At 43.1% G+C, this 14,808-nt stretch overlaps 2 protein-coding genes across 11 annotated transcripts; both read right to left on the reverse strand.

Moving 5' to 3' along the window:
- Positions 1 to 5,192: 5,192 nt before the first annotated feature.
- LOC129600893 (choline transporter-like 2) lies at positions 5,193 to 10,063 on the reverse strand. 7 transcript variants are annotated; one of them, XM_055499534.1, is made up of 19 exons: positions 9,442 to 10,063; positions 9,298 to 9,366; positions 9,125 to 9,211; positions 8,752 to 8,800; positions 8,611 to 8,684; positions 8,470 to 8,548; positions 8,333 to 8,414; positions 8,096 to 8,224; positions 7,211 to 7,695; positions 7,040 to 7,152; positions 6,896 to 6,955; positions 6,759 to 6,836; positions 6,583 to 6,683; positions 6,431 to 6,518; positions 5,909 to 6,367; positions 5,671 to 5,843; positions 5,466 to 5,594; positions 5,314 to 5,393; positions 5,193 to 5,244 (listed from the first exon to the last, which is right to left on the reverse strand). In XM_055499534.1, exons 1-14 carry the CDS (start codon positions 9,533 to 9,535, stop codon positions 6,435 to 6,437), a joined length of 1,584 nt encoding a protein of 527 aa, XP_055355509.1. In that variant the 5' UTR covers positions 9,536 to 10,063; the 3' UTR covers positions 5,193 to 5,244; positions 5,314 to 5,393; positions 5,466 to 5,594; positions 5,671 to 5,843; positions 5,909 to 6,367; positions 6,431 to 6,434. The 7 variants fall into 7 exon arrangements, with proteins under 7 accessions (XP_055355509.1, XP_055355505.1, XP_055355511.1 ...); XM_055499530.1 differs by having other exon boundaries at positions 9,277 to 9,366; XM_055499536.1 differs by having other exon boundaries at positions 6,431 to 6,523; positions 9,277 to 9,366.
- A 237-nt stretch (positions 10,064 to 10,300) lies between these two features.
- Positions 10,301 to 14,176, reverse strand: LOC129600905 (uncharacterized). 4 transcript variants are annotated; one of them, XR_008692175.1, is made up of 7 exons: positions 13,762 to 14,176; positions 13,214 to 13,301; positions 13,105 to 13,153; positions 11,939 to 12,855; positions 11,631 to 11,763; positions 11,176 to 11,503; positions 10,301 to 11,049 (listed from the first exon to the last, which is right to left on the reverse strand). XR_008692175.1 is itself a non-coding variant. In XM_055499574.1 (7 exons), the coding sequence occupies exons 4-6, from the start codon at positions 12,522 to 12,524 to the stop codon at positions 11,260 to 11,262; spliced, it is 963 nt and encodes a 320-aa protein (XP_055355549.1). In that variant the 5' UTR covers positions 12,525 to 12,855; positions 13,105 to 13,153; positions 13,214 to 13,301; positions 13,762 to 14,176; the 3' UTR covers positions 10,301 to 11,049; positions 11,230 to 11,259. The 4 variants fall into 4 exon arrangements, 1 of the variants encoding a protein (XP_055355549.1); XR_008692177.1 differs by having other exon boundaries at positions 11,611 to 11,763; positions 11,884 to 12,855; XM_055499574.1 differs by having other exon boundaries at positions 11,230 to 11,503.
- Between the last annotated feature and the right edge of the window lie 632 nt (positions 14,177 to 14,808).

Below are 14,808 nucleotides of genomic sequence, written 5' to 3' on the forward strand. Positions count from 1 at the left end.
AAAATTATTGCACCCGGGAAAGCCCTCCACTCTAAAGCCTTCATACTGCACGAGGAAATGCAGGACGGTTCGTGCTTGGCTCACTATACCGACAATTTGCCGTAATGAGAAAGCTGCACAATATCCTACAATATCGCGGTCTAGCAGAGGTTAGGATGTTACAACAGTCTCACTCGTGGAGCTCAAAGAGGACTGACTACGGCGGTCCTCGAAGAAACCCGCGACCGTTACTTACATACAGCTTCGATTGTAGCTTTATAGGAGAAAAGGTTACATAATCATCAAAAATGACGCTTACGTTTCGATTAATTAATCGTTTAAATTAATTGAGCGGTTATTGATAAATGATTACCGTCTGCCTCGAATCTCCGGTCTGTTGGCAACTGTCCAACTTGACGACAGAGGTCGCAAGCTGAATCGTTTACTGGGAAGATGGGAAGGCGATGAAAAAGAGTGGATCGGTTATACTAAAAACTGAACACTATGTGCCCAGTCAATTTAAGAAATGTGCCCAAAACACCGTTGATTTTCACCGTAAATCATTAGAGGGAGACTTTTGAAAAAAAATGTTTGCCGGGTTCAGAGATAAGGATTGTGTCGGATTGCCGGATTTGTAGTTGAGGCTATTCAACTTAAGCAATTCAATTAAGCAGTTCAACTGCAATTCACAATAATTCAGCTTAAGCAACAAAAATGACGAATGCAGCCGCAGCTGGAAGAATATTCTTGTATCAGGAGACGAGGTGTACTTATACCCAACCCACCGGACCAGAAAAGGATACGACATTGTGCAGAGATATCTGGGGTTTTAACAAAAACGCATTACATGTGCAGTTTGCGGATTTCACTGTGGCTCCCGGCGAAATCGTGGAGAAAGGCATAAGGTTCTATTGAGCAATTTTTTCGTTGTATGAGCGAAGGCCATCAAGAAACTTCTATTCCGATAGCCGAAGGTTTCACCAATACAACCGCTGAAATGCCATTTATCAGACCAAAGCCCTAAAAAGCTCCTTACAACTTATGGCAAGCACAGGACTCATGGTCAATCTTCCAAAGAAAGGGAGAACGTACCGTTTACGGGCAAGTTCACGGGAAAGCGGTCAAGGGCGACAAAAGAGTCATATTTTTCAGTATACAGATTGAGAACATAATTACATGGAATCTTTTGCTCAAGAAGGACCGGCCCGATAGCATTGTCCTCTCCCGGAAAACCTTGATCCAGAACAAAGCAGGTCTTAAATGGATGCCGTTGGTCTGCGCTATCTACATTAGTTCTTGTAACGCTTCTTGCGGGTATCACACTTTCTTGCAGAAGCGAGCAATTACGCACAGGTGCAGTTTCGCTGCTTCGGCTACGATGTTGCAGTTGGCATAGAAAGGAAAACTCCGACAATTTTATTGAACGGTCCGGCAGAGCGCGTTTGCCCAATCAAAGTTACAATCTCTGGTGTTTGCTGGCATACGAGTATAGTTCAGAGAACCGAAGACTATAGGGAACATACATCACCCCAGTTTTAAGTACTGTATTTTACCACCATTTAGTTGTATTAGGTGCTCAGGATCGATAGATGCGTGTTTGGAGCGTTTGGAGAAAACTAATGCTAGGCTGAGATGCTTTACTGCCGGATTGCGACATCAGATGTTCAGGGTTCTACTATTTACCAGAAATCGAAATCTCGTGTGCGTAATAAGGATTAGCGTTGGGGGGTGAGTTGCTAAGTGAAAAGGCGTTCGACTAACTATTCTTCCGTCGGGAAGGTTGTCGGTTACAACCGTTCGTCTCTCCATAACACAGCTGGCAAAACATCCGCCCCCAATATTTTGTCCGGCAAAACCGCCCGCCCAAAAAAAGGGTTATAAAATTTACCGCGGCTTTTTTTACCATCGCACGGGTTAGCCGGCTTACAGGCAAAAGCGTTCGGCGGACGATCATGCGTCCGAACGGTTTTGCGGGTTACATGCATTTACACTGCGTTGCTGCCTAGTGCCTACCATTTAATTTCGTAACAAAAACTCTGCTCCGTACAACAACTATTTATCATTAGTTTTTAAGCAAGTTTCAAGAAATACTAACAATTTAAGAATTTCAGTTGAGGTGATAATGAAATTGCATAGTTAAAAATAAAATTTTCCATACATTCCGACGTGTCTCGAGCGACTGGGACGGTGCAATCGCAATTTTGAATAACGGCTGGCGTTGAAATGCATTACCAACTAAATCTGGGGTTGCGGAAAGCATAGACCTCTCGCCTTCCGGTGTGTCAGTTTTCGGAGCAATACATCTTGGGAATACGCATACGCTCTTCAAAAGCAAAGAAGAGATGCATTTGCACTATAACTTACTGCCGAATCTGGGAGAAAGTAGAAAGAGTAAAAAAAGCATCACTGTATTCGATTTTTTTCCAGTTATACAGAGTACAGCACTACTAAAGCAAGTGGCTGCTCGGCTCAACAAACGTTTGCCTCACAATAAGCTCGTACAACGGGTACAACGGGAGTAAAACTTTTGTGAGAAGGGCTTCTCTAGAAGCGTGTTTCAGTGATTCAGACCTTTTGCTTGTAACGTGCGGCTGTTAGTGCACAGAACAGCTCCGGATTTCATCCCAAGTACAGACTGTATACTGCTAATGCTAATGCCTAATATCACGGTCCAGTCAAACCTGAAGTGACCTCAAAGTGTTAAGCAGGTAATCAATGTCTGCAGCTGTGCAAAGCAAAATAAAAGTTCAAATGCCCGCAGCATCACTAAAAATCGGATTAGTTTCTCTGCTGTCTTGCATACATCCGGCTCGTAATAACTATTATTACTAGCGCACACATCGTTTTAATAACAGGATGGATCTCAAGAAGCTTATACCAAAAGATACAAACGAAGAAAACCTGCGGACGATCCTCATAAAACCCGCCATCTCCTACGAAAACTCAATCCATCACACGAACTACCAGCAAGCCTGGCAGAGCTCGAGCAAGGGCACGCTTCCTGCGAGCGTGTCGGATACTGAACGAGCAACAAAATGAACACAACCGCGATCCGCAAGCGTGGGGCGAGATAGCTTCTGGATGAAAATGGTGATGATAGAAATCGAGTAAAAAAAGCTGGGATGTTTTTGTTTCTTGTATTTTTTGCATATTCGTTTGTAACAAACGAATATGCAAAAAATACAAGAAACAAGAACATCCCAGCTTTTTTTAGCTTACTTGCAGTCGAGGAGATGTAACCATGTAGTGAGTACAACACAGGGTATGAAAAAAAAATCGCGTGGTTATATTAATGGAAATAACTCTCATTCTCAGTCATTCTCCAGCAATATTCTGCTGCAAATCAAAGCGTACACTGCTTGTATAACGTTAAACTTATGGTTAGCGTTAAAACATAATTAAAAGCAGAAAATATTGATTCGGAAGGGCAAAAACAGAACATGTGGCAAAAGAGCACTGCGAAAAACTTCTTAAACTGAAAAGGTAAGTAATACGCCATACGGCTAGCAAGTGGGGTAAATCCCAATGCACCTGCGACCTTATTCATCGCGCAGGTGAATAAAATTATTTGACTGCAGTTGCTTAGTGACACTTTCCTGTCAAGTACTTTACCGCTCCCGGAACCGCATTCGGCTTGCATTCGCACAATACTCTGTACTTAAGGAGGAGCCTCGCTGCAGTGTTTTGCAGCCGAATCAACGCGACGTTACCGCAACCACAGCTACGCCCCTACCACGGCATTGCACGTCCAAATACAGACGCAGAAAAATTATAGGAGAAATTCCATGTCCAGTGAGACAATTAAATTTCCGTACCCCATACTGATCACCAGAGAAGCCTGTTTCTTTCGATGCGATGGCTGTTCTGATTGTAAATGTTAGCTGTTAAACATGGAGGTTAGCAGTCATACTTCCTGTGGGATTTGCGAGAATGCGTTTTAATTTTTTATAAAATACGCTTTATCCTGTAACTATGTGTCCTCTTTTGCAAAAAATGTTTGCGAATTTGGGTAATAACACTGCATTATAATTTACAATAAAACTGATATAATTAATTATTGTTTAGTTTTTATATCGGCCAAAATGTTCGTAGAGTGAGAAAAACTGTGAATGATAGCAAGAAAACTTAACCGCAAAAAAACCAAAATCTGAACCAATAAGTTAGAACTCTAACAGCATTTCACACTTTGCTTCTCAAATCCATGCATCTTAATAAACAGTATAGTGTAATTTACAGTAAAATAATTATTAAAAATAGTTTTTGTAAAGTGCTGTACACAAGCTTTCAATAACCGTAAACATTGCCTATTCCAGCAAACAACATTCACCGTAAACTGAGATCGCATTACTCTTTAAAGGAATGCTTTTCTCGTAGAAATCGTGTCCGGGGATCTTCGATCGTCGGCATTTTCTTGTCCTCAACGTACGGAGGCACACCCGGTCTTGGCGTTGGTGTGATCTCCTTCTTCGCACGTGGCGTCAGAATCTCCATAAGCCTGACCGGCATCGAGTACGGGCGTTCGGGTGTACCGTCATTTTGCTCCAGATCTTCCACTGCAATAACATATTTTTAAAAATTAATTCGTCTTAAACAGATGCAGCAACAAAACCCCACGCTTATTGTTTCCGAAGTATGCTGAAAACTAAGCCCCGGTTTAGCTTAAAACCAGTACGCCTAGTATACTGACCGATCCATAACCAGTGAATATTAGCAGCGACATAGACAATTTGTTGAACCACTTACGGAAACACAAGAACATGGTGTCCACCGCGGTTTCAAAAACCTGAAAAATTTCGTTGGCGATGAAGTACGTTCCGAGACACACAGCCTGAAAAAAACTCCGTTACGCAAAGGTCACAATCAAAATGTTAGAAAGGGTACCATACAATTGTCGGCAGCCATGTGTAGTTAATCGCAGGCTCGATTGGATCCATGCCGGGCACCCAGCCAGAAAAGATATAATACGAGGTCGCTCCTGAATTTAACAAAGAAGTGAAACAGTATCATTGTAAAAGCAGGCAGCACGAGTTACGAGCAAGCCGTTACCATTTACGCCGACAATGGTTAACTTCCCCAGAAAAAGCAAAAATGACGTAACGCTGTTGATCGCAAGGACTCTAAAAATACAAACGAGTTGCGGCGGCTGGTGCTGTTGAAGTTTATGTAATCAAAATACTATTTTAATTATTACCTTAACGTGTTTCGAGCGATGAGATAAAACGCTGATTTAGCGGATGGATAAAAGCCTTTTCCGTAAATGGCAATCTGCAGTTAACAGAGAATAAGGAACATTTCCAGCCAAATCCAGTAATTACTGTGACAGAACTTCCTCACCATATTATAGGCGTTGCGATTGATAAATTTGATGAAGGTCTCAAAAATGAAGACGCAACAAGAAAACGCTCTGCAGAAACCTAGTCGTTAATGTTCTCTGATTGAGCACACACGATGTCACAGCATTATGCTGGAAAAAGAGTACTGGGTACCTGAGAACGTAAGCAGCCGTCTGCGAACTCAGCCGTTTAAAAAGCCTTCCAAAGAAGTCGAAAATAACACGAATCAATCGGAAGATAGTAACCAGCAGGGCGCCAAACGCGATGGATCCCAAATGGTATCTAAAAAGCAGCCAATCAATGGCATTACTCGATTTTTGCCTTTTGACCTTTCCTGATCTACCGAAAACGCACCTACTTGTTCGCCACAAGGAATCGCGTAGAACCCAGCGCGGTATATTGTGGGCTTTATCCCACGTCCAGTAATACGTAGCAAACGTCCCAGACAAGACCAAATCACACAGTGCCATTGTGAAGAAGATGGTCCAGAAAATCATGGCGATATTGTACAGCTGGAGTGTTATCAGACCGCTGCAAACAGTACGTGCCAGCTTAAACGAGATCCAGCATCGTTTGTGTAATTCCGTTAGACGAACCCCGATATTCCCAGCTTCTGCACTTGACACTCAGCAGCTATTTTGGGGTGTTCTTTCAGTTGTGTTTTAAATGTCTAGAAGACACGGAAATTTTCACGGCAGTATTTATTTACCCGATTTCTACGACAACGACTGTCATCAGAGATACAGCGGGGCGGCGACGACTGTCATTAGAGATACAGCGGGGCAATGCGGCTTCTGTCTTGGGCACCGTTGAGAAAGCTGATATGTTTAATGAGCTTTGGTTTTCCTAATTGCTTTTTAACACGTGTTGAAGTGTGGGTTTGAAATAAAGTCCTTTGTATTTTACCCGTTACGCTGTGTAAATCGGCTAATTACGATAGGTATTTAGAATTACTCACGTTTGGATCGCACGTATCGTTGGCCCGAAATCCCTCCGTTGTGTCGTCATTTGACTTAGTAACGGTTCCCGTGAGTTGTTGTGTGCTCATCAAATTACTACACTCAAACCCACTTGCTCAGTACCGGCCTCATAAGATTACAAAATTTGTACGTACATACAGTGCTACGTAGATTCCCAGCGCCAGAAGTCCCGTCTCCACGATAAAGGGGGCAATCGGGAAGAGGACTGTGGACTTGACAGCGCTAACTGCTCTGATAGACGTTTAGCTTACATTATGACAGATTGTGGCCTTTGTAAACAGTGTGCATACTTGGATGCTTCTTGCATGAGCGCCACGGCGGTCCGGATGCGACTGCGAATGGCAAGCGTTAGCTAAAAACAGAAGCACGATCATTCCACATAGCAATAAACCTATTCAGAACAAACGTATTAAATAACAGCCACTTCCGGTTTGCTTTCAACTGAAAGTTAAGAGATCCATCTCACCAAGTGTTAGCCAAAAGTCTTGGTTAGTCAAGTACAGCGTCAGATCAAAATAGTTCGTGAGCCCCGTCACAGACTTTCCTGATGATAAAAAATGACGGTTGTAATAAAACGAATAATTTCACCCAAGAACGGAGTACCTTCTGCTTTTTCAAAGGCTTCCATAATCAAACCATAAGTCGAAAAGCAGTAATAAACTCCTACAAGGACATAGAGTACTATAAAAGCCATGAAACGAAGTAAAAATGTAATGTTTTGTGAAGGAAAACCTTTTCACAACTTACCATAGAGCATCAGCGCCGAAATGGTCGCCATTGCAAACCACACCAACCACAGCGCCAGCCAGCGCATCGCCAGTACCCACGTGAAACAAAAAAGTGCTCCCACAAAACAAAACCTGAAAAATTTAGTCCAGTGTGGACTAAAAAGAACACTTCTTTGTGGGCAAAACTTACAAAAGAATGATCCACGATGTGCCGGCTAAATCTTTGGTAATATTGGCCATGAACGCTTCCGTCTTCATGTACTCCATTAACCACCGGGAACCATTATGGGCGTCGTCCGCCGTGATGGTCTTATTGTCCAATCCGGTGACATTGAGGCCGCGTCCACTGGCGTCTACCGTGGTTGTATCGGTGGACGCTGCAGTACTACTTGTAAGATTGCTGGTGGTATGCGTGACAGTGGTCGTCACAGTTGCCGCTGCCGAACTCAGCGTGGTAGCACTGGTAGTATTGGTTGGTGTTGTAGGCGACGTGGATGTCGTGTTGCTATTGACGGTAACGAAGACGGGCGGAATACGCGGGATCTTTGTGTCAAAGATGTTGAAAAATGTGCCGTTGTTATACATGCCCAGACCCGGGAAGCACCGGCCTCCGATGGCTCCACTAGGGAAGTAATAAGCAGCGCATTGCTGCGAGGTCACCAGTGCAGTCACATCCTAGAAGAACGCATAGTAGTTCGTAGAGCGGCACTGGATATAACAATATGCAAGTAATAAGCTACAAGTATGCGGGCACACTGGACCGCAAAAAAAGGTGAACAACCACAAGTACCAATGCTTGAAGGCTGAAACCGTATTGGCAGCACCAACAAGGTACTGTAGATAAATTACCATTATACCACAATAGCACTGTAGGTAAATTACCAACTAAAAAGTATTAATAATCACCTGCTTAATCATTGACCCCACGCCTAAAGTCGTTATTCTTGGTTTTCAGCTTAAGCCAAAACAACGCATTTGACCTTTCCGTTTATTTATTATAGCAGTCAAAACTTTGCGGTCCATTGTACTTCATGTTCAAATCAAACTACTAAGCCTTGTATTTCTCATTACCTACACGAAAGTCTCGGATATTCGTTTTGTTCACTTCGTAGCTACAGATCAACCGACTGGTATCAAGGTCATCGGAACTCGTAGATAATTCCATAAAGGAGAAGCTGGAGTTTGGACACATTGGAACGCAAACCTGCGAAGCACAGTATTTTGATTGTGGTCGTCGTATACGCACGGTAAATGACTGACTGCATGGACAGTTTCTCCTTTAACTACAAATGTTTCTAGACTATTTGCATACCGCAGTAGTAAGGCATCCGGTTATCAGAGCAGCTACACCCACGCACTGCGTCAGATCGAAATAAAACAAGAATGGCATGCTCCTGTAAAATAGGTTTGTTGGCCATTGTCAGGACACACTTATCAACAGCTCCTTACTCCATGAGATCCAGTCCGCACACGAACCCCAAACTGTCCGCTGGATTCATCAGTCGTTTAATGTCACCATTCGCTAGCGCTGTTAAGGAAGTTGCGACAGATTAGTCAGTTCCACATTGTCGAACGTACGACGGAATGTACCGTAGCCGATGATGGCCAACCAAGCAATCAAGCAAGCGCCAAATATCCCCAGCACAATCGGATCAGTTAATCGCCTATACGAGAAAAACAATCGGTGCATGTTGCCGCTTGATGTAATGGACAACGGAACAGGTGTATTACCTTAGCTTCACGGGCCCGATAAAATTTGGATCAAACGGTCGCGGTGTCCCTAAGAAAAGGCAGTGCAAAATCAGTTACTGCGTACAGTATAATTAGGAACAACACATTATTCCGTTTCCGTCGGATCGTGTAGCCAATTGGCGAGGTTATCACAATTTTAAAGGTTAAGCTGACTTGCACTTTCGTCGCACTATAAAACGAGCTTGCTCAGCTTTACTCAATACCGCTTGGTCTACGCGCTACGCTAGTTTTTTCACATGTGTACTCATAAGTTTTGTTCTGACACAAAATCTTTTTGAGGACTTCAAAGCGATAAATCGGTGACAGAAAAAAATTTACTCTTAAGTGTCTGTTTGCAACAGTACCTACTCACCTAATGCAGGGAAATGCTGTTGCTTCCCGATCTGGATTCCCAGATCATCCGGTTGGACTTGAATGTTCTGTGTTTTGACTTGCTTTTCTGAAATGTGACCAAGTAACACAGTTAAACTACGTACTGCTGTCTGCAGCGCGATAAATTCGCACGAAAAAGGTTCCTCACTAAACTGGAGTTCGAATCATCTGACTTTTTGGGATCATTTGTTCCAACGCCGATAAGAGGCTGCTTTTGCTCTTCTGCCAAACGGAAAAGATCGATAATTTACTGAAGATGAATGACGATTCCGAGGAAAAACAAAACAGCATACGCACTTAGTGTGAACAGAAGATCATTCGGCTTCTGGTTATCATCGAAAAGGCTGGCGGGCATAACTTGCGTAACTGTGTAGGACGGAGATTCTTCCATTGCATACCCAGAAAGTTAGGTACCGGTATACACACTGTATCTAATCCGCTTTTAATAGCTGCTTATTTAGCTTTTCCAGTACTCTGCCATTCCGTATCGACCGATATTTTGTGCAAGGACGACTAACAGTTCGCGACTTTTTAACGATGGACTTGACAGCATACAGTAAACCGCCTACACGCCCTCCGCAAACGTCATTGCCGTTCATATAACACGATAGAGACACGATATAAAGTATGATATTTCTCTCAAGACAAAAGCTAAATTTTGACCAGCTGAGCCAAGCCGTAGTTCGCACACTACTATAGCAATATCATAATCTATAAAACTCGTTTTTGCCCTTTATCGTTAAACAAAAAATTCCCAAAAAAATGGTGGAAACCGGGTTCAGTAAAATGTACACATAAAAATAAATTCCTTGCAAAGTAACAGACAGTGCTGTTGGCAAAAATGTTGAATAAAACTTGTAAGAAAAGGTTCACTAAGCTATCACAGTAGGCACTTATTTACGGTGATATGTCTTTGGGGTTTTCGCATTCGCATCCCTGCAAGGGAATCTGACAAACAGCGTTACTGCAGTGGTGAGAAAATGGGCACTATGTGTCGCCTAGTGATAAGGTCATGACGATACATAATTATTGTCTGCTGTAAGCGTGGCATCTCTATAATCTAATGCATAATTGTGCAGCACAGCGTTTATAGCTTCGATTTTATTTAAATATTATAATTTCTTCATTTCCATTTTGTACGTCTTCAGTACTGTTTTGTTCGCAGTTACAGTACAAACATGCTCGTGGATAGCAAAAATAATAATTATGTTTGCTATATTTCGCAATCTTCAATCGAAACTTATCTTATTGAAATCCAAGCCACGCAAAAACGCCTCACTTAAAAATGAAATGGATTTGTACGCCGATTTTAACTGCTTAACAACGCATAACTGTCGCAAAACGCACTGCGGTTTTGGTTCACAAAAGGTACGGTGCGAGATCTATCGAAACTTTCGCACCGCAACTAACGAAAAAGGCGAATTTAGATTTTTGCAAGCTTCGATGAAGAACGCAGCTTCTTTCATCGGCAGCTTTTTGCAGTAGCCGTCAGGATCGACCGTACGACATGTCGTGCCACGTTTCGTCCTTATGTGCTTGTCCTTGTTTTTGACCTCTTTGCCGGCTGCTGCTATTTGCGCATGCCATAATCGATTTGAGAGTTAGCGAATGCAGTATGTTCTCTCAGTCTGGGCGCTGGTTTTTCGCCTTCGCGTTCACGCTTCCATGTCTAACCATCAGTCGGGACAGAGTTCGAACGTAATACTGGACCGGGCAACTCTCAAGAATGCAACAGGCTGGGTTAGGCATGCCACTGCAACGGCACGTTGTTGATCTTTCGTAATATCATCGTTTAACTACGCTGATCGGGATTTCCAAATCCGGCGGGATAGCAGTAGATTCATGACGTCCGTGAGTGTTTCACGATAACGTGGCTGGATCTTGTTGCTGAACTGGATTGAGTACCTACAAGAAACGTAGCTGATAACTGCAGAGGATCAACAATTGACCAAACTGCTGAAAACCATTCGGAGGCCACATGAATATCTGTTTTACATATACATGATGCATAAAATAACACTGGTTCCGTACATATTATGTACTATGCACTGTTGTCTGTAGGTGGACCATGGGACTAGCGCACACTTTTTGACAAATACGTCCGGGGCTATAGTGCTATCCTGTTCTTTTTCTGTACTCTTCGTTGTACGAGTCTTTCTGCCGCCGATCCAATATAGGTGTTATCAAAATCATCGTCAGGTTCCAGTTCTTTAGGAACAGGCAGCTGGCTGGTAACGCTCCGACTTGCGTAGCTGACGGACGAAATACGCGGTGACGCCGAGGACAGCAAGAAAGTTTAAAATGCCAGTGAGAGTGGACGCTAGGGCTGCCTCGTAATGGCTGGCATCCACAGGATTTTCTGCATAATATAACAAACTTGCGTTAAAACTGCATGTTTTTTGTAAGACTTACATCCATGCACCATTACAGCCATCGCTGCTAGAACGAGGCATATTTCTACTGTACTTGTGGTCTAGTCACCATACAGCCACAGAATGTGCCTTGCGTTGATGAAATTTAGGGAGATATTCTGCAGAAGGTTTTGGTAACGCAGTGTCGTCATAAGGTCATCGATATTAATTCCGGATGTATTAATGGCAAGCGATAAAATAACCACCGCTGCAAATCAAAACCGTTAAAAGAGTTTCAGATAAATACTTGAAAGAACGTATAAATTGCCAAACGAATGCGGAAAAATTATCGATAAATAAGAGCTGCCAGAAAATTGGAAATTCGTACATGAGCTCATGGGCGGCTCCGACGGTGTGTGATAGGCCCAAAGGTCACTGCCGACCGAGTAGTTCTTGGCTATTAGCTGGACAAAATCCTGAATCTGTCGCAACCATCCATCGGTAACCAAGCCTCAGATGAAGCAGCGCAAAAACATGCCTTCCACATCTTTCGTCCATTTGGTGGTCAGGTTCTGCGCCGCTTGCGCCACTGTTGTATTGTAGATGATCTGCAGGTAAATCCGCTACCGACGTGTCAACAAACAGATTATCACAGCAGATGCGCAACGCTCGTATGACGACCCACGCAAATGCCGCTGTGCCATTATTACGGTCAAGGAATACCGACGAGGATGCGTAAAATGCGGTGTAGTTAGCGCACCCTGCCAACACGTGCGTCAGGTCCGTGAGGCTTCCCACCGTCAAGTTCGCACTGAGCGCCATCAGTTCACTCTGGCTCGTTACATTTTGGGCGAGAGGGAATCGTCGGTCAATGGAGCTCAAATTAACTTGCCTGTAGTGGGCCAGAAGCTGCATACTTTTCGTTATGCGCCGCACCATCCAGTCCCGTGTTGTATCCTGCACGGCCATGTTCAGTATGGCGGTGACGTTCAGAATCTGCAGAGACAACCCTTGATAAATGGCCTGCATGGCACTGTTGATGCAGTCGATACGCTTTTGTCGGTCGCTGGTCAGCGCTTTCCGCCATAATCCAGCAAAAATTCCACGTCGTCCGGACTATACGGTCAGGCATAAGTAAGGAGCCGTTGACTGTCATTATTTATGTTGATGTCAACAACTTTTGAATACAGTGGAAGATCGTCCAATTTGCAGCTCTTGGCCCGGTCTTGGACGGCAGTGGAAATAGTGGAGTTCTCCGCGTAACCGGTTAGGTTGAAGTTGACGATGAAGTTCACCGCTAACCGGTTCCCATTTGTGGCGTTGATTCCGCCGGTTGGACCAAAAGGCACCGTTTGCTTAGCTGCAACACAAACAGCGACTCTGTTAATTATCATTTCTACTAACTAAACTGGTGATTTGTTTGGAAATGATACTGTTTATTTTCCTTTTGGTTGGTAGACCGACTTATGCAGAGGTTAATGAGCACCAAAAAGACGAAAGAAAGTACAGCAGAGGAAAACACCTTAGTCTGTTACAAGATCACTTTCCTTAGTATTTTCCTAACTTTAAAACTTAAATTTATGTGATCAATGCCAAATTTTGTACGCACCCGACACTGCACAACCGCGAAGTAGCCCAACATAGCCAAGCCAAAATAACTGCAGTACACAGCACATCTCTTAACGGGAATCTTGCACAACATTAGTAGCATCAATTACTTTGGGATGTTCGATTCAGCATAACGATTTACCGCCCAGAGGCTCGATCCGAACCGATGTGCGCTGTAACAGTTCCACACAGCGCAGCCTAAAAGATGATATTCTCCTTAGCTCAGATGTGTCTATAAGTACAATACATAATCGCATTCGCATCTAACAGGAAGGTCGCTTTGTGCGAACCGAGCCAAAAGTACAATATTTTTTTATATTACAAAAACAGTTTCAATATTTTCGAATTGTTTCTAATTCACGACCGTTAGTTTTCATAAGCGACTGCCAACGCAAAGTACTTTCAAAACGTAACAGTTGCAGAAATCACATCGAAAACAGCTCTAGTGACGCAAGAAAATCTCACAATAACCAGAATTTTACAAAAGGTCACCGGATATTACATCCGCGGTGGAAAACGATGTAGTGTAAAAAATGGCCAGCACACTTCCTGTTCAAGATTATCCTGATAGCTATTATTTGAGATTAACGATAAATATGAATTAATAAAAGTTGTTCACCTCAGCTAAATTATTTGTAGCGGTCTGTATATCGCGCACCTGTAACCCTGCGACATCCTCATGTTTTTTGTTTTGTGACCATTCGCATAATTTAGTCATGGCTGCGCTTGGCAGATGAAGCTCTGAAGCCAGGACACGGGACAAAACGCACGACATATTATACGCCATCGATTTAAAGCAATCATTGTGGAAGACGTATTGCCACCAATTCATGTACCATTTTTGGGATTGGATTTAATTAAACTTATGTTCCACCTAGAAGCGGATCAGACTGCCGACAGTTCTGCGTAGCTCTTTGCAGTCACTGCCAGTCAGAATAGGGTGATTAGTTTTTAAAACAAGGAAAAGCCTGCCCCGTTCACGTAAACTATGTAGTAAATTGGTAATCACAGCCTAAAGCAGCTTATTTGGTCATTAATGTGACTAAGCATTATAGGTCACGATGGTTTTTAATAGCTGTGACTGCATCGTGCACATTAGCGCCTGTTACTTTGTAAATAACCTGAGCGTTCACGATGCAGTACGAGAATAATACTTAATTTGTCATACCAATCACCACGCAACTGCACAATAATTAGCTGTTGCTAACTGAGTAAAGCAAGGAGTATGTTCCGTTACTCCAGCCGCATCCTTCTTCATTCGATTTCGTACGCCCATCAGCCCATGCAATTTTTAGAAACGTTAATTAAGGCAGTCCCGTGAAAAGACGACCGTTCGATACCCGCGAAATCATTGAACGGCTTCGGATAGCACAGTTTAGATTATATGATAATGTGGTTGGAAGAAAGCCATGTGTGGGGACTTTGGGGTTGTACCAAAGCGCCCCTATATAAAGTTATTATTGTTGATTGTGAGCAGTTTTGACCTCGCGCACAGATGATGCGGTACCTAGCTATACAGTTGTTTGGTTCTGTCGTTAAAGAGTTGTTCTTATTTTTCTGGAGTTCCTTAAGAGGGCTTGATCACTGCAAATCATTACGAAAGAGGAAATAATTCTGTGTATGACCTTGCTTGTTTATCACGTTTAGAAGATTACGGGAATTTTGGCAAATTTTGTCTCCGTGATAATATGTGGCTGATCTTCTG

This window comes from Paramacrobiotus metropolitanus, unplaced genomic scaffold, assembly GCF_019649055.1.
Source record: "Paramacrobiotus metropolitanus isolate TYO unplaced genomic scaffold, Prichtersi_v1.0 Parri_scaffold0000202, whole genome shotgun sequence".
Classification (NCBI taxonomy): domain Eukaryota; kingdom Metazoa; phylum Tardigrada; class Eutardigrada; order Parachela; family Macrobiotidae; genus Paramacrobiotus; species Paramacrobiotus metropolitanus.

Coding starts and splice junctions, on each gene's coding strand:
- LOC129600905 (XM_055499574.1), bottom strand. CDS start 12,524: ATGCAGGCCATTTATCAAGGGTTGTCTCTGCAGATTCTGAACGTCACC. Junction 11,764..11,938: donor TAATAGCCAAGAACTACTCG/GTCGGCAGTGAC, acceptor TTTGATTTGCAG/CGGTGGTTATTTTATCGCTT. Junction 11,504..11,630: donor GCAAGGCACATTCTGTGGCT/GTATGGTGACTA, acceptor TATATTATGCAG/AAAATCCTGTGGATGCCAGC.
- LOC129600893 (XM_055499530.1), bottom strand. CDS start 9,535: ATGGAAGAATCTCCGTCCTACACAGTTACGCAAGTTATGCCCGCCAGC. Junction 6,956..7,039: donor TTCGGCGCTGATGCTCTATG/GTAAGTTGTGAA, acceptor ATGTCCTTGTAG/GAGTTTATTACTGCTTTTCG. Junction 6,519..6,582: donor CTCATGCAAGAAGCATCCAA/GTATGCACACTG, acceptor CTATCAGAGCAG/TTAGCGCTGTCAAGTCCACA.